Here is a 17799-nt window from a genome sequence, read left to right as displayed (position 1 = left end):
TAGTGTGTGTGACAAGTTACGATTACACTCGCGATTTGTGATGACACTTTGTGTTAGTGTGCGTGCATTGCTCAATATTGAGGTTAACTCTTAACTCACTTTGACGTTTCCACAGCTGTCATAGACTGTCTAGACGTATAAATGATATAAGCATTATAGCTAATAATATATTATTGTTTGCTACTATGAACATACCTTAGATAGCGGTTTGGGTTATATAAAATACAAGTATTCACTCTTGTTCTATTGATTTAAAACTTCGTAATTCACAATTATACAAGCCTGCTATCACGTAAGCTCCATTCTAAAATATTAATTTAGAGAGAAGTGATTTGATGGCTCTTTTGATAAATGAAATCCGTATAAAACAAAATAAATTCATTTAATGTTTAATTTATTATACTTGTTCACAAAATTATAACAACTTAAATCACATTCTTATAATATACAATAGAATGTAATAAAATATAATGGCAACATTTGAATTGTAAATCTATCACGAGATTATGTAATATGTAAATGATATACAAAATCGTCTAGATTTGGTTTTTTATCCTATCATTATAATATTGAGTAAAGTTGTTATTGAGAAATATTTACAAATTCATTTTATTACTATATTTAAACATAGAGATCATTTCTTCGCACTGAAACCTTCTCCCGTTGGATCTAAAATCCATGGGTAATTGTTAGGACATTCCATACAAGTGAAAAGACGAAGTGTTTCTCCTGGAAGTTCCCTAGTTGTTAACGGACATGTGTTTGGGAAAGTACAAAAAGGTTGTCCTTTAACATCGCATTTGTCCTGCTTCCATTCCTGGAAATCCTTAAGCAACGTTATCTCTGTAGGGCTTTGCATCCATTGAATTACTTGGATCAGAGTAGTGAAGTATACATCATTCTTTTCACGTATTTCATCGATAAATTTAATGAGTTCGTCTCTGTATTCTTTTTTCGATTTGAGCCATGAGGCGTGGAAGTGAAGACCGAAAGGAGCACGGTTGGTCGTGTAGTGACGGTTGAAGTTATGACGAAGAAAGCGTGCAAATTGATCACTAGTTTGAATGTTGGTACAAGAATCGACTGCGTGGCAACCAGGTAGGGATTCGTCAAAGGTTGGATCATCACGACCGTCCAATTCATTCAAAACCATTTCCCATACTGCGTGACTTCTTGAAGGACAATTGTGAGCATTTCCGTTACACTTGTGTGGCATTCTGTAGTGGAGAGTGTATGGCCAAATTGGGACACGTCCAAGTGACGCTGTAATAGATGCATCGTACACGAAATATTGATCAGCCATCATTTCGAATTGCTTGTTACCGCCGACACGTAAGTACGGAGCGCGCATGCCAACGATAGATCCGTCACTAATATTAGCGAAACGTTCGAGAATGAGACGAGATCCAGCCATTTCAGCTAACCATTCATCGTAAGTTCCAGTTGACCAGTATTCTGGATCATCTTTGTGAGTGATCGAGAAAGCGGCAATTTCGTGACCTTTTCGATGTAACTCTTGAATCGCGGCATAGTTTGAATATTTGTGAGAAACGAAGAATGTGCCACGGATTTGACAACCATTAGGGTTGTATCGATTGCCGTTGAATATTTGTTCGTACAAATCGATGTTGTCAACATTCACTGCTCCATTGAATGTAATCGTAATCATCTGGGGTATTTGGGTTGGTTCGAGTCCTCCAGGGATGCGAGTTCCGTCAGCAGAACAGAAGCAGTCAGGAAGAACACATTGATTAGGATCACACTTCGGTGCTCTGTTTGGATCAAGGTCGACAGTGCAAGCATTTTCATCAGATTCATCTTGGCAGTCTGGTTTCCCATTGCAAAATAGTTCTTTATCAACGCAATCACCACTACCGCATGCTAACTTCCCTTCAGGACAAATAGGCTCGTCTGTCTTGAGGATTGGCATAATTTTTCTTGGTTTTTCCAATTTATCACAGTTCTTCACACGAGTTCTCCAGTCACATGTTTGTCTGTCGATGTCAAAAGCGAGGCCACTAGGACACTTCACTGCAGCAAGGCGGGTATTTACACCACCTTTGTCGCATCTGACAACTTCACGGCACTCATCAATAGAAAGCCGGAAGTACTCGTCAGCGGGACGCCCTTTGCAAAGTTGTTCCGGATTCACTTCATCGCCGTCACTTTCATCTTCTTGTCGTTTCACTCTTAAGTCACCGAGCACTGTACATACAAGGAGCAGTAAACCGAGACAAACACACACGTTGGGAGCCATCGCGCTCGGCTGTTCAACTGACGCAATCCGTAATAGAAAGTTGTTTAACCTATTTCAACAGCTTCACGCCACTCTTCACACTTTACACGTCTACTGTGGACAATAACTCTAGTCAGTATAAATCAAGACTCCGATACCAAAGCTTTTAATAAGAACCTCGCTGTGATTAGCTAGTTATGCCATTAATGCTAATGACAAGGTGATTTTATAATATAAATAACATATTGTTACTAATCTATAGCTTAATTCTTGATGCTCCGAAATGAGGCAGACTTCTTGGATTTATTAATAAATTACTCAATTAGGTAATTAATTACACTAAGCACAATTTCTCAAAATTAATTTAAGCGACTTTAAACTAACGTAATAATGATATTAGCTTAGCTATTTACTTTATTATAGCTATCTTTTGAATATTAAAATGTATAAATAAAAAACAATTATAATATTGTTACATAGTAAAAATAATGTACAATATATTTATTTTAAACATATCTTATAAATTTCAACAAGAAATTCTAGTCGATGTATATTTTACGTATCTCAGGATCGAATAACGACTTGGATAAAATTAACTAATGGGGGTCTTTGGGATTTAAAATCGATCTGAAATAACAAGAACAAACATTACTTGAAACGCCATATACCAACCTTGCAGAATGAGTAAATAACAAGTACAATATACCTTTCCATTTATGGAAACATTTTTAATGTACAAACTAAAAAACCATCGTCACTATATCATATCATCCTAACTTAAAGGACCGTCACGTGAGCCTCATGTCCGGTTGCCCTGTCTTATAAATAAAAAAAAACATTTTGCAGCATTCCTCCACAGAGCGGATGTAAACAAACATTCTTCCTCGTAATACCAGTAGAGTGAGCTTTCTTATGCGGTATTTCAAGTTCGATACGACATGGGTACCTTCAAAACAAGTGCGTTAACTAATCTGGCAAATTCTTCCGGTATTACAAAAGAAGAACGACTTGGTGATCACTTCATCCACCATCAGGTGACACCTACACCTCATATGAATAATTCACATACTTTAACACAAATTATTTAACCCCAAAATAGACGTAGCCTATGAGTGCCTGATAAAGACATATTTAATACGATATACTAAAATATACAATTACATATATTTTAGCAACGATGACACAGAAACAAGTATTTTATTTAAATTCAAATTCTAAAAATTTTATTCAAAATAGGATTCAAAATCACTTCATAAACATTCCCAGTTTATTGTGTCATATGTGTAAACCGTTTATGCTAATCGTATAGTAATTTTAACCTTTCCCAGACATACGTTTTTTCTTTTAAAATTTCAACAATTCTTTTAAATTTCGTAATACATTTGTTTTGTACATTTTCTGGGATCATATTGTAGAAGCATATACCTCGACCAATTAAAGACTTACTAACTCGACTTAACCGAGTAGTAGGCATAACATGTTTATGTTTGTTCCTCGTGTTAACATTATGATTGTCACAGATTCTAGCAAATTCCTCAATGTGCTTATTAACATATGCAACATATTTAAGAATATATTGAGAAGCAGCAACAGTCAAAATGTTTATTTCTTTAAATTTTTCTATTAATGATTCTTTAGGACCTTGGTTAGAAATAGCGTGAATAGCCCTCTTCTGCAGCATAAAGATGGTATTAATATCGGCCGCACTGCCCCATAACCGTATACTCATCATACAAATGCCCATCGGGGTTTGAAGCCGGGGGCCATATGGGTAGTCAAAATGAAATTTTATTTGCAAGAAACATTGTACTTAAAATGTTAACATAATTTTATTGATAATCCAATATGTTTCGTCAATTGACATGTAAAATCTATATATATAAAAATGAATTGCTGTTCGTTAGTCTCGCTAAAACTCGAGAACGGCTGGACCAATTTGGCTAATTTTGTCTTGAATTATTTGTGGAAGTCCAGAGAAGGTTTAAAAGGTGAATAAATTGGAAAATGCTGCTAAATTAAATAAAAACAACAAATTTGTTTTTCCTTTGATGTGTCCATACATAATTTCTATGAGAGAATTTATTGACGCACGGTTTGACAGTTCTGCTGTGAAACAATTTCATTACGATAGCAGGGTGCATATTTTACGAAGTAATTGTTGATGTTATTATATATTATTGACAAATTCATATAAAAACATTATTTTATTTATTATATACAGAACAACGTCTGTCGGGTATAGTACTTCATAAAATTGTCTAAATACCAACACACTACTGTTATACTAAAACATGTCAGATTTCACAATTCTATCATTAATATTTTTAAATTAAAATTTAAAGATATTATAATATAAGACGTAAATAATTTCATAATTAATTTAGTACCTATGTATAATGTTAACAAATTCAATATCATAAAAGTATTTAATTTACATATATTATTATGAAATAAAGTAATTCATAATAATAATTCATTTTGTATCAAAAAAATAATTTAAACTATAGAAGCATTTATTTATTAACCACTGATGCAGTCTTCTATTAAAAACTCTGAAAGGTAAATCTTTCAATTGATTAGGCAATTTATTATATATTTAAATAGATATGTTTTAACAATTTCTACTTGAAGATGCAGTTCTACAGAAGAGAATTATGAGTGTAAATACATAAAGAAACGGTATCATAAAAAAAAATTGGTCTCAATTAAAAACGAAATGCGCAATTAAACACAGATTTCCAGCTAAAAGTAATGCTTGAAATAATTTTATTACAAATATTATAATTACGGGAGCAAATGATTATCCTTTATACAGTTTACGTTCCCGTGTAACATTATACTTTCATTTTCATCCTTAATATAATTCCACAATTTGAACAAGGAAAATGTAAGACGAATGTTGTTACTTCAGTTTACATTAGAAGCAAACAGTAACATAATTATTTTTCACTGAAACAAAATAAATCTGCATTCATTTAGGGTTTAACTTAAAAGGCATAAAAAAGCATATATTTCCTCAAAATTAATTCCTTAAGAATTACTTTTGATGTCACTTCTAACACTACCGTCACTTCGGAAACAAATGGCGCGGGAGAGAGAAAAAGCGGCGCAAGAAACTCTCCACCATTATTTTCTGCGCTCTTTTTAATAAAATATTCAATACTGTACTGTCATTGATATTGCTTTAAAATAATCATAATCTAGTCCCAGGCTGTCCAATCAATTATATATTCAGCTGTGGATTGGTAGGTTTTACGAGCTATTTCTTAATAAAACATTTAAATTTATTTATAGATAATGCCTGAACAGTGACTGGGACTTTATTATAAAAGTGTAAATATTTACCTTTAAAGCCATTATGTATATTATGAAGCCTACTAAAATTAGTTACAAGCAATCCCAAGAATAAAGAGACGATCTATCAAATTTTATATTATATTTAAAAAACCGACTACTATTTTAAACTATAAGAATTCGTAGCTTTTTATTGTTATGTATTAAATAATAATTTTTTAAGTGGCTATGGGTAGGCCTGCGAAAGATTCCGCGTGCCTTAAACAATATAGATCGCATATTTGACGTTCTTGTGAGACACTGAAATATCGTGAACAACGTTTCTTCGCTATGAATGACAGGTAGCTTAAGACGCACTTTTCGGCAAAGGGGTTAATAATCTTATATATAAAATTCTCGTGTCACAATGTTCGTTCCCGTACTCCTCCGAAACGGCTTGACCGATTCTCATGAAATTTTGTGAGCATATTGAGTAGGTCTGAGAATCGGCCAACATCTATTTTTCATACCCCTAAATGTTAAGGGTGGTCCACACGAAATTTAATTTTTTAATTTTTTTGACATTTTTTTTAAATTTGTTGGATTATGAGTCAACATTAAAAAATAAATACAACTTCAAATTTTCACCCATCTACGATCCACAGTTACTTTTGCATCGCGATTTTAATATCGGCAATACAACGTTTGCTGGGTCAGCTAGTAATAATATATACTCAAACTTAATGAAAACTCCTAAAAAGAAGTACACAAACTATAATAACAACATCCGCGTAAACGAAAATATTTATATAAAATGTTCATAAAAAAAAGAACTACTGGACTATAGTTTATAGCCCAGTAGTTAGTAAAATTTGTATGGAACCAAATGGCAAATATTCCGCATCACACTAAAGAAGAATCACTCAAATCGGATCTTTAATCTGAGCGTAATCATATATACAAACATAAAAAAATACCAAGCGAATTGAGAACCTCCTCCTTTTCGAAGTCGGTTAATAACATAATAAATTGCGAGTGGATTGACTGCAAAATTACTCTCAAGGCAGTTTGTACCTTGTAGTATTGTTTATGTATCATTATTCAATATTTTTTTTTAGCACTAACAATTTAACCGGAATTCATTCTGTGCATGCATATTATTAGTTCTACTTTATATATTTGTGTATATTATTGTAAGTGATTGTAAATAAACCTAATAAATATATAAATAACTGACCGTTTCGTATTCAATTGATATTATTTTGTTAATAGGCTTGTTTATTAAACATATGGATCATATTACTTGCGGTGGCGAGATGATCCTGTCATTGGAAACTCTACTTGTTGGTACTACCTACTAATATATATATATGTTTGTGTATATGTATGTTTATAAGACTCATAATACTTTTATTAATATACACATACATGTGGTTTGATGCATTCGCTGTACGCAATAACTGGTTTCCGTTGACCCTTCTTTGGGGTCGTCTGACCACTGCCTGATTCGGAGAACCGCGCCGATTAGGCGCCTACCGCGGCCTCGTTTTGTAGGTTGCCGCCGCGTGACATAGGTCAAAGTCAAAGTCAAATCAACAATTCAAATAGAATAGACTATGCACTTTTGAATCGTCATTATAAATATTTAGTTTATATTACTGAACATATAAGAAAGTCAATGGCCACTCTTTTAAATAAGATAGATTATTTTACATTGGCTGATTACATTTATAGCAAATTAGTTTGTAAGGTGCTTAATGCAGTATAATATGATGCATGGAGGTTTACATCTTGAATTCATTGTTTACGTAAGGATGCTTCGTGAACATGATGGTCGTGATTACTGTCATAATTTCACATATTGCCCAACTAGCAGATAGACTCAGCTCTGCGGCATACACCGTTAGAAAGATTAGAGAGTACACGAATGTTGCTACGGCTAGATTAGTGTACTTCAGTTATTTTCACAGCATCATGACGTACGGTTTTTTGCAGTGGGGTCATGCTGCTGACGATGATATAGTGTTTGCTCTGCAAAAGAGAGCTGTTCGTGCTATATATCAACATTTATAAAAATTTAATATACGTTCACAAAAATTGTCACCTTTTTGCTTTAAATAGTGATTTTCATTATTATAACACTCGAAATAAGGGATTGCCTGTAACTTATTCTAGGAATCTTCATAAGATACATAATAGCTTTAAAGGTAAATGTGTACACTTTCTATAAAAAAATCCTGTAACTGTTCAGAATTCAGGCAATCGCTACAAATTATAAAATAAACTCCACCATCGCGTCTGCATTTTCATGCTGATTTCACCAATGAATAGCGTGGTTTTAGTGGAAGGTTTTAGTAAACAATTTGTTAAGTTTTTTTTAGTTTTTTCTTTGATTAACGCGAGTGTTACACATTTAAATAAAACACTTTTAAAGTATTCAAACGCGTGTAATTGTAACGGTTGAACCGAACCGAGTAACCCCCTGAAAACGAGATCTGGAAATGTAACTTTTACGCAAATATCTTATGTAAAACCGTTACAATTACACGCGTTTTAATCCTTAAAAAGTGTTTTATTTAATTTTTTTTTACGTATTTATGTATGATATAAACGATATTTTTTGGTGTCAGCAAAAATAAGTCGCCTGGGAGCTTTCAACGGTGTCTCTACAGTGACGTTCTATTTATAGTAACTTTAAGATATAACAGAATAATGTATGGTGGAACTGTCTATCTTATACAAGGTATACAGAGAAGTCTGCGAGGGCACATGTCTATCTCTTAAGGATATACTAAAATTGGCAAATATACACCAATGTAAAAGCTATCTACACAAATAGAATATTAATTCTTATCATTTTTCACTACTTATTAATACGTTTTTGTTGCGGTTGTTAGAAGTGACACCAATAATAATTCAAAAGGAATCAATTTTGAGAAAATAAATGTCTTTTATGCCTTTTTATTCAAATAAAATCAAAATAACTTTATTCATGTAGGTCATGGAAATGACACCTATGAACGTGAAAAAAATATTCATCTTATTGAATCTACCGCTACTTCGTAAAGGGTTGAGCTAATGAGAAGAAGTAGCAAGAAACTCATTGCTTCTGTTTTATATCAAGATTTACATTTTTATCGATTTACAAATAATTTCAATTACAATATACAATATATGTAAAAGGATGCAACAGACATACTTTTAGTAATCGCATCCAAAATATACAATGATTTATTTACTATAACAAGTAGACCACTACCACAAGCAGGACTCGATCACGAGTTGACGCATGGAGCAGCCGTCTTTCCAGTGGTACATAATATTTGATCGAACTCCTTTCCAGAACTACCCAGCACACGACCCCGCAAGGAATGCCATTTTTGTGAGCATGACGATCCAATTATAGCAAGATCACTACAAAATTAGAAAAAAAAATATGTTCTTAAAGCAATCCCACATAATGATTGTTTATAATGCAATTACAGTGGATTTTTTTATATAAACCAATAAACATCTTGACATGAAGAATTATTATTAGATGGCGAAGAAACTAATTCTATTTTCCATACTTCTTTATCCTCTTTATGTTCTGTAACCGTATACGGTTATATTTATTATTCATAATTTATGAATACTTCATTATAACTACATCTTATTTCCTATATATTTTATAATTATAACATATTTACTATTGTATATAAACAACATTATCAATATATTTTTTATAATATATTATATATTCTTATTATTCTATTATATTTTTATTATTATTACTAGCTGACCCGACCGACGTTGTTCTGTAGATAATAAGAAAATACTGTCTTATAGGAATTTGCCAATAATATTTCAAAACATCAAGAATTATTTCGTAAATATGCTCCCTGTTGTTATAATGAAATTGTTTCACAGTGGAACTGTCAAACCGAGCGTCACTTAATTTCTCATAGAAAATATGTCCATATAAAACAAATATTGAAAATAAAAATAACTATGGGTCCCATCGAAATAAAAACTATCATATCTCTCAAGTTGGACTAAACTGCACTCCATGAAGTAATCTCCATTAAAATCCGTACATTAGTTTAGGAGTCCATCGCGGACAAACAACGTGTCACGTAATTTATATATATTAAGATTATCCAGAGACCGCTACTGCCATTGTTGTTGATGTGTGGTACTGCAAGGTACCGGTACGTAGTGTTGGTCATCTTGTAGAAGGCCTACCCCCCCCTACAAGATGGACCGATGATCTGGTTAAAATCGCTGGAATACGTTGGAGGAGGGGCCGATCATCGTGGAGATCTTTGGGGAAGGCCTTTGTCCAGCAGTGGACATCTTCTGGCTGCTATGATGATGATGACTGCAAGGTATGGACTTCATCATTCCGTTCTCCTTGGTTCCTGTCGGTGGCATATCTCAACCTTGGTTTAACCGCTCCCGCAAAATGCCCTCTCATTGAAAGTAGGAGTGCTATTAGGCTTGAGTCAATACGGTGTCTCAGAATGATCATACCACCGATATTAAAAAATACTACAATCATGCCATTCTTTGACGTAAATAATTTGATGTTGATTGACTTAATATTGTAATAGGTTAGCGAGGGTGAAGGGCTCCTGTATAGGTTTCGGTGTTAAGCTTTACAATAAATTACCAGACAGTATACAAGGGCTAACTGAGCACAAATTTAAGAAATGCATTGAAATTTCTTTGGATAAGATAATTGCATGGTTGATGACTGATGAATATATTAAGTAAGTTAAGCAATTTTGTTATTCAATGATTTAAAAGATGGGCTGGGAGTTTCTTATTAGTTCTTCTCCCCATGTCATAGTCCCTTTACGAACTGATGTAGCTTCATGACGTTTACTAAGTGTTGTTGTATTATGTTATTGTCGCTCCCTATGCATAAATAAATATATTTCTATTTCATATCGGTTATTTTGTTATAAAAATAGTCAACCAAACGTTTTCACTTACAAAATTCTTATCACTTTCGATTGGTGTGCAATTTCCATAACGCCCTTGGGATATTTTTCTTAAAATGTTATATTTTATATAAAACAGTTTTCATCATTTCATCATCAATATTTAACGGATGGGTGAATATTGCCTCCGATTCAAATCCTCTACTAAGAAGAGTTTCAATCTAGCTATAAAATTTATCACGTATATATTTAAACGATAAAGACTATAGAGTGTTACGTAAACTGAAAACACGTAGATTTTTTATTAAAACTTAATAAAAACATATGAAATGACGATGGTGGCTCGAACACGATGAAGGGCGCCGGTGTGGGACGTGACTTACGCCCACACTCTGGCTTCTTGTCATATCCAATTTTCTTCAGTTGCTGCTGGTGCTCTTGCTTCGACTGTCGAAGACTGTAAATGTCGCAAAAATGTCGATCTCAGTGAGTCTTACATCTTTGTGCCGTTTGGTGTCGAGACACTTGGACCAGAGGAGTGGAGAATGTACAAAGTTCTATCTACAATCCTCAATAGGGCTACTAGAAACCCAAATACTGGCAGCTATTCCGGTCAATGGATCAGCCTAGCTAGCCAACGCGGAAATACTGCCAGTATTCTTTGCACACTTCCCCGTAATTATAGTTTTAATTTAATGTAATCTTAGTATTGTAAATATCACAGAACACAGATCTTTTTGTGTTCTATGGTGAATATAGTAAAAGCATTTATTTTATATATTATTACATAAGTAATATAATGTATATTTAATAAAAGACACAATAAATATATTTTTTATATGGGCAATAAAGTACACATTTTTGGGATTTTCTTTTTATAGCTCTCATAAACATTTTTCCATAAGTATTTGCATCCTATATGTATTTGATGTATCTAGGTTATACATTTAGATTTGTTTAGTAATTCTCAGAAATCGCTTGGTAATAATATAGTTTCGTCATGCCTTAGCCTTGCCGTCGTGACAGAGCTATGCCGCTATAAGTACTAGGAACTTATAACTTGTACGGAAGTGATTATTTGTTAAAAGTGAAAATATAAAAATTCTCCCTACCCTAGCATGTTCAACTTTAATTAAGAGATGACTTTTAAAAATTATACTTCTGTGGGTGCGTTTGGAAAAAATACTATTAAAATATTATTATGTGAGTGAATATTTTCAACACGTGTACACCTAGAAGTTTTTCCAACACCGTGAACTTAGTAAAATATATATTGCTACTATAGTGTGATGTGATACCTATATTTAAGATTGCCATTATTTAGCATTATACTTAACAGTGCCACTTACACTTTTAATGACGATGGAGTACTACAGAGATAATATATAAGTATTCAAAATAGTTATAAATTTTATCTACACCCATGCTTTAAATCCTCTATTAAAGATTCTAAATCAGTTAGCTTGTTGCTAAAATTAAAACACCCAATGTCTTAATAATCATTACATCATCCAAACGAGTGTTGTAATGAAATTCAGTACAACATTACATCATCCGTTTTCATAATAACATTCTTTTGGATGATCTAATGGTTACTAGGACTGACTTTTTTAATGTTAGCAGTAAGCTAACTGTTTGAGAATCCTTTATATAGGATTCATATTAGGTATTAAAACACTCATGTGATACTATTATCACATGAGTGTTAATACACTTTATTACACAACAGTTGCATAAAGAACTAATAATGCAGCTACATTGTCACGGCAATAGGAAACATTATAACCTAATGTATCAAAGCGTAAGTAGATTCCAGTCTCATGACGGTTTCTGACATAAATATACTTATTCTAAAAGGATCAAAGCTGGGCAAAAATATGAGTTTTTATCTGAAACTCTGCAGATGTGTTTGAAACTCCTATATTATAATGTTTAACTCAATCCTCTTTAATTTTATACAATAAATGGATTAAAACAGACATTGTCAGGTTCTCATTGAGAAATAATCCGGCTTTGAACATTTCTATTGGATATTTTAATCGTTTCATATGAATCCGAAAATTTAATTCGACACTGAAATGGATATTAAGCCAAGATAATTTTTATAAAAGTTACGACTATTATTTATTTAAATACAGGTTTAAAGGCAGGTTTTTTATTTAATTATAATATTGATTAATTGTCTAAATATTTACAGATATTTAAAAAAACCTGCTTTTAATATTTTATTGTATCCTGTATCAATAAAATTTTTACAGAAGTTATCGTTTTAAGCGATAAAACCTCCAATATCTTTGTTTAAGTTTTTTTTATGAAAATAAAGGACAAGACGAGCAGGACGTTCAGCTGATAGTAATTAATACGCCCTACCTATTATAATACAGTGCCACTCAGTACTCTTGAAAAACCCAAAAAATCTGAGCGGTACTACAATTGTACTTAGTGTAGTAATTTCATTACCTACGGCCCCCTTCAGACCGAAACACAGTAATGCTTGAAGTAAGTTAAGTAAGTACTTTATTTTATCTTTAATTTGTTGAAATCTTTTTGAAGTTTTCAGGAAATTCTACATGTTTTTCCAGTAATCACTGTTTTTTTTAACGAACTAGTTGACTTAAATACCACTATAAAATATATTAAACATATCATTAGCCATTTAAAAATATATGTTTTCTTCATTTTTATTTTCAAAAAGTCATCCAAAGTACTTGTAATTCAAAGAACAGATTGCTTCTTATATCGTGTCTTGATACTTTTATATTAGTTACCCTAGTTACCATCGTAGGGTTCTTGATACTTGTGCAAATTTTAAAGAAAGGAAAATTCTGTTGAAAGGTTCCGATACAAAGATTAAATATTCAATAACCTGTAAATACTCGTAGTGTAAAGCGTATAAAACGGTGTAAGTACATTTATTTCTATCGGGTACAATAATAGCTATATATTCTTTTACTTGATCCCGCTCCAAGAGAAACCTTATCCTTGAAACGAGTATTTGCACATGAAAAATTAAATGCTCTGGAAAATACGTAGACAATCGCAAAGCCTCGCCGATTGTTGACAAGCGCTTATCGTGAAAGCCGGTTATGTATGGGCCTGGGTGTAAAGAAAATATTTCATGTTGGCAGTTTTGTGCCGATGCGATGTTACGTAAGACACATTAAATTAGAATTAATGTCGGGAGTAAAATTGATCTTTTCGTGTGCGCGTACATTTAGATATGATCGGGATTTGCAGGTAGGTTTATCGTTGGAAAATCATACAACCTTGGTTTTCTTTTTATGAGAAGAAGAAGATGTTCAACAGATAATTCTCCGTTAAGTCAAGTCTTTTATTGGGCGATGTATACGCTTTTACAACATGATCCCAGAAAATATAAAAAACATATGTGTTACAAAATTTAAAAGGATTGTAAAAAACGTTTGTGTCGTAAAGGTTATTATTACATAAATGATTTTCTTAATGATACAACAGACGGAATGGAGGGAACACCCTCAGCATATATACACATAAAGAAAACCACCACTTATCTTAAACAATTATCATATTCAGAAACGGAAAGTCTACTGTAACCTACTCACTAAGAATTATATACACACACTCACACACACACTCATACACATACACACACACAAACACACACACACACACACATACATTCACATTTAATTTATATTTTTTTTTAATTTTGTTTCGTTTGTCATTGTCATTTGTCGAGGAATCACTGACCCCGAAGATACAGTTTTAACTAGTTTCGGGGTCAGAGGTCAACCTCTTTTAATATCACAGCAAAACCGTTTTTCAATGTTCAATGTATTATTACAATATTACAATAATATACTTATAAATTTTTATTTTACAATATTACATTGCAATCTATATTTTTATTTAAAAAGGAAACAATAATTATTTTAATAACTTTAATATTCATTTTATTCTTCATATTCCTCATATCCTCTTATATTGATTGATAAATCGCACAAAAAAACAGAAACCCCAATACATTTAACAGCCGTTCGTAATTTAGCAAATCACTAGGGAATAAAATCTTATGTCAAAGTCAAAAAGTATGATAGAAGTTACATTGACTGTTACGAGATGATATCGATTCGAGATTTTACTATCAGCCACATCGAATCGATAACCAAAATAGAATAAATACCTCTAAAAATACGTTAGCTGTTCGTGTGGATAACTTACATAAGCCATATTTCTTTATTTTTTTATTTTAGTAATGAAAAAATCGATTAATAGTAACTCGGTTCGATTCCAAGCTATTTAACAACTTTAAATAATATTTTCACTTTTTCCACTAGCTACGGCTAATCGTTTTATCTCATTGTACTAATAATAAATCCTACAGTAATGTATACGTAATATAAAATTGATAAATATAAGTCAGTTCCAATTTGGTTGTTCTCCATTATTAGTAGAACTGATTTTGGAGCCATCTGACGAGATGAATTAACTATGGATATCTACTCCATTAATATAAAAAGAACACAACGAAACAAGTTATAAGTCCGCATGTATAATAATTAGCAAATGTTATCTGTTGCGTCACTGCTATTCGTATGGAATGCGAATTCGCGATCTTGGACGACTCAAGAATGTAGATTTATTCTTAAGCCGTCTAAGATCGGTATTTTGATACTTATTACAATACGATGGAGTATAGGAGCTGCGAGTTAACACTCTTATGTCACCGTGCTTGCCTTATAGAGGCACAAAAAAATAAAACATATAGCCTTACAAATAATCTTGGTATAATATTATTCCTGAGAACATACTAAATGTTTATAAATACACATTTTGCTTATTATTGGTTTATTCTCAGATATGTGGGAGGACCAGTGAGATTCTTTACACAGGAAGCCGGCTAGAATATGGGTAACACAATGCCGCATATTTCTGCCGTGATACTGCTTCATGTGTAAACATTATTGTGTTTCCGTCTGAAGGGCGCTGGAGCTGGTGAAATTACTGGGCAAATGAGACATAACATGTTATGTCTCAAGGTGAAGAGTGCAATTCTAATTCCGCTCAGAATTTTTACGTTTTTCAAGAATCCTGAGTGGCATTGCATTGTAATGGGCAGGGCGTATCCATTACCATCAGCTGAACGTGCTGCTCGTCTCGTCCCTTATTTTCTTAAAAAATAGATATAACTTTATACCAAGTTTATTTGTAAGGCCGGTAAGCATTAAGCAACATATTCACAAATAGCAACATTGAACATTCACGACGTTGACATTTCGCAAGCGTGTCACGTGGGGCGTGTTCCATCGTTATGTTTTTACATTCACAATTTTTTTATAGAAGAGGAGGGAGGAGGACTAACATTCGTACAAGTCACCTGATGTTAAGTGATAATCGCTAAGTCGACGAAAGCCTGGTGGTCTTAATTACTAATGAAAATACTCTTCAGATTTTTAATAATACTAGCTGACCACCCGACAGACGTTGTTCTGTACGGAATAAAATATAAAATACTGTTTTTTATGAATTTAATTTAATTTAATAATTATTTTGTAAAATGAGCTCCCTGTTTTTATAATGAAATTCTTTCATAGCAGAACTGTCAAACCGTGCGTCAATAAATTCTCTAATAGAAAATATGACCATATAAAACAAATACTAGAAATAGTAATAATTATGGGTCCCAAATCGCAATTAAAACTATCCATTAAAATCCGTTCACTAGTGTAGGATTTCATTGGAAGCAAATATCACTGGATTGATATAATTATAGTTGGATTAGCTGCTGGCAAATTATAGAAAAGAGTTAGTTAAATTTATTTTACATTAATTCTTTTACTTTCAACTAGTTTGTTAAAATAATGTTATAATAAATATAACTCCAAATTTTATCAATATAACATTGGACCATTTTTATTATTGTAGTTCTTAATATTTTTTTTAAGATTACATGGACAAAGGAATGACAATCATAATATTTTTTGTTTTTAGTACGAAAAGCCTTTATTTCTGATACTTGAATATTCTTTAACTATTGTTATTCGAAAGGCGTTGTGTTGGTAGGCCCCCCACAAGATGGACCGACGATCTGGTCAAGATCGCCAGAAGGCAGCACAGGACCGATCGTCATGGCGATCTTTAGCGGAGGCCTTTGTCCAGCAGTGGACGTCTTCCGGCTGATAATGATGATGATTGTTATGCGTAGGTTGATTTATATTAATATTACTTCTGTTTCTTAATGTTTCGTAATCTTTACATCGGTATCATCAGTGTCAGATAACTCTCTAAATGCCGGCCCTAGCCATTATTTTCTATTTGTGGCCTTTCCTTGATTTGTTGTTTCATATTCAAATCAATACCTTATTCATAGAGCTGATATCTTTACAATTTAATTTATTATTTATGTATCTTAACGCCCCATGATCACATAACCAAGGCAACTCTATTTAAGATTTCTCACTTAGCATGTGAAATGCAGAGTTTGCGATGACAGGATGACCAGTCACCCCTAGTAGCGCTCGTTCCCCATATCATCATAGGCTTTACTCATGGACCAGGCATCGCTGCTAAGCTATGGATGGAAAACACCCTCCCCATGTCGCCGCCAGAAATGTAATACTCATCAAGTCATAGTATAGGTTAAAATATTACTTTGTGTTCGACTATAAATTTAAATTTTAAGTGGCTCGTTAATGTAAGGAAAGTAAGTAGTTAAGAAGTTTTACTATCGGAGTCAATAGTTAATATTTCAAAATTATTTTCAGTTTTCATAGAAGGACACATTTACTAGACACTTTGTTGGTTGTGTTTCGTAATATTACAATTTTTGTAGTAAAAACTTCTTTAGGCACGCTGACTTTTTAGAATGAGAATGAGCTATCATACTTGAATATGTACTTTTTATGAACACTTTGGGGTAAAGTCGACCAAGAGTAATTCTTTTTTTATGAAAATAAGGGACCAGACGAGCAGAACGTTCAGCTGATGGTTATTGATACCTACTCATAAAATGCAGTACCACTCAGGATTCTTGAAAAACCTAACATTTCTCAGCGGCACTATAATTGCGCTCGTCACCTTGAGGCATAAGATGTTAAGTCTCATTTGCCCAGTAATTTCACTAGCTACGGTGCTCTTCAGACCGAAACACAGTAATGTTCACACATTACTGCTTCACGGCAGAATTCAGCTAAACGTCCTGCTCGTCTCGTCCCTTATTTTCATAAAAAAAACCTTTTTTGAAAAAACCACCATTACATTGTTTTATCATCAGTTTGACAATTTGCAGCACTGCCAATTTATTAATATCTTTCATATTATACTAGCTGTGCCGACAGACGTTGTTCTTTTCATCCTCTTCTTTCGTTCTTATATTATATATATATA

The 17799-nt window shown here is 32.8% G+C and overlaps 1 protein-coding gene across 1 annotated transcript; it reads right to left on the bottom strand.

Moving 5' to 3' along the window:
* Positions 1-365: 365 nt before the first annotated feature.
* LOC126970825 (chitin deacetylase 1-like) lies at positions 366-2380 on the bottom strand. Its single transcript, XM_050816961.1, has one exon. The coding sequence runs from the start codon at positions 2255-2257 to the stop codon at positions 635-637; it is 1623 nt and encodes a 540-aa protein (XP_050672918.1). The 5' UTR covers positions 2258-2380; the 3' UTR covers positions 366-634.
* Between the last annotated feature and the right edge of the window lie 15419 nt (positions 2381-17799).

Source organism: Leptidea sinapis, chromosome 22 (assembly GCF_905404315.1).
Source record: "Leptidea sinapis chromosome 22, ilLepSina1.1, whole genome shotgun sequence".
NCBI classification, from domain to species: domain Eukaryota; kingdom Metazoa; phylum Arthropoda; class Insecta; order Lepidoptera; family Pieridae; genus Leptidea; species Leptidea sinapis.
Note: the sequence above shows the minus strand (reverse complement) of the source record. Positions and strands in the feature narration are given on the sequence as shown.

Bases quoted from the DNA above. Each gene is read 5' to 3' on its own strand.
- LOC126970825 (XM_050816961.1), bottom strand. From the start codon at position 2,257: ATGGCTCCCAACGTGTGTGTTTGTCTCGGTTTACTGCTCCTTGTATGT.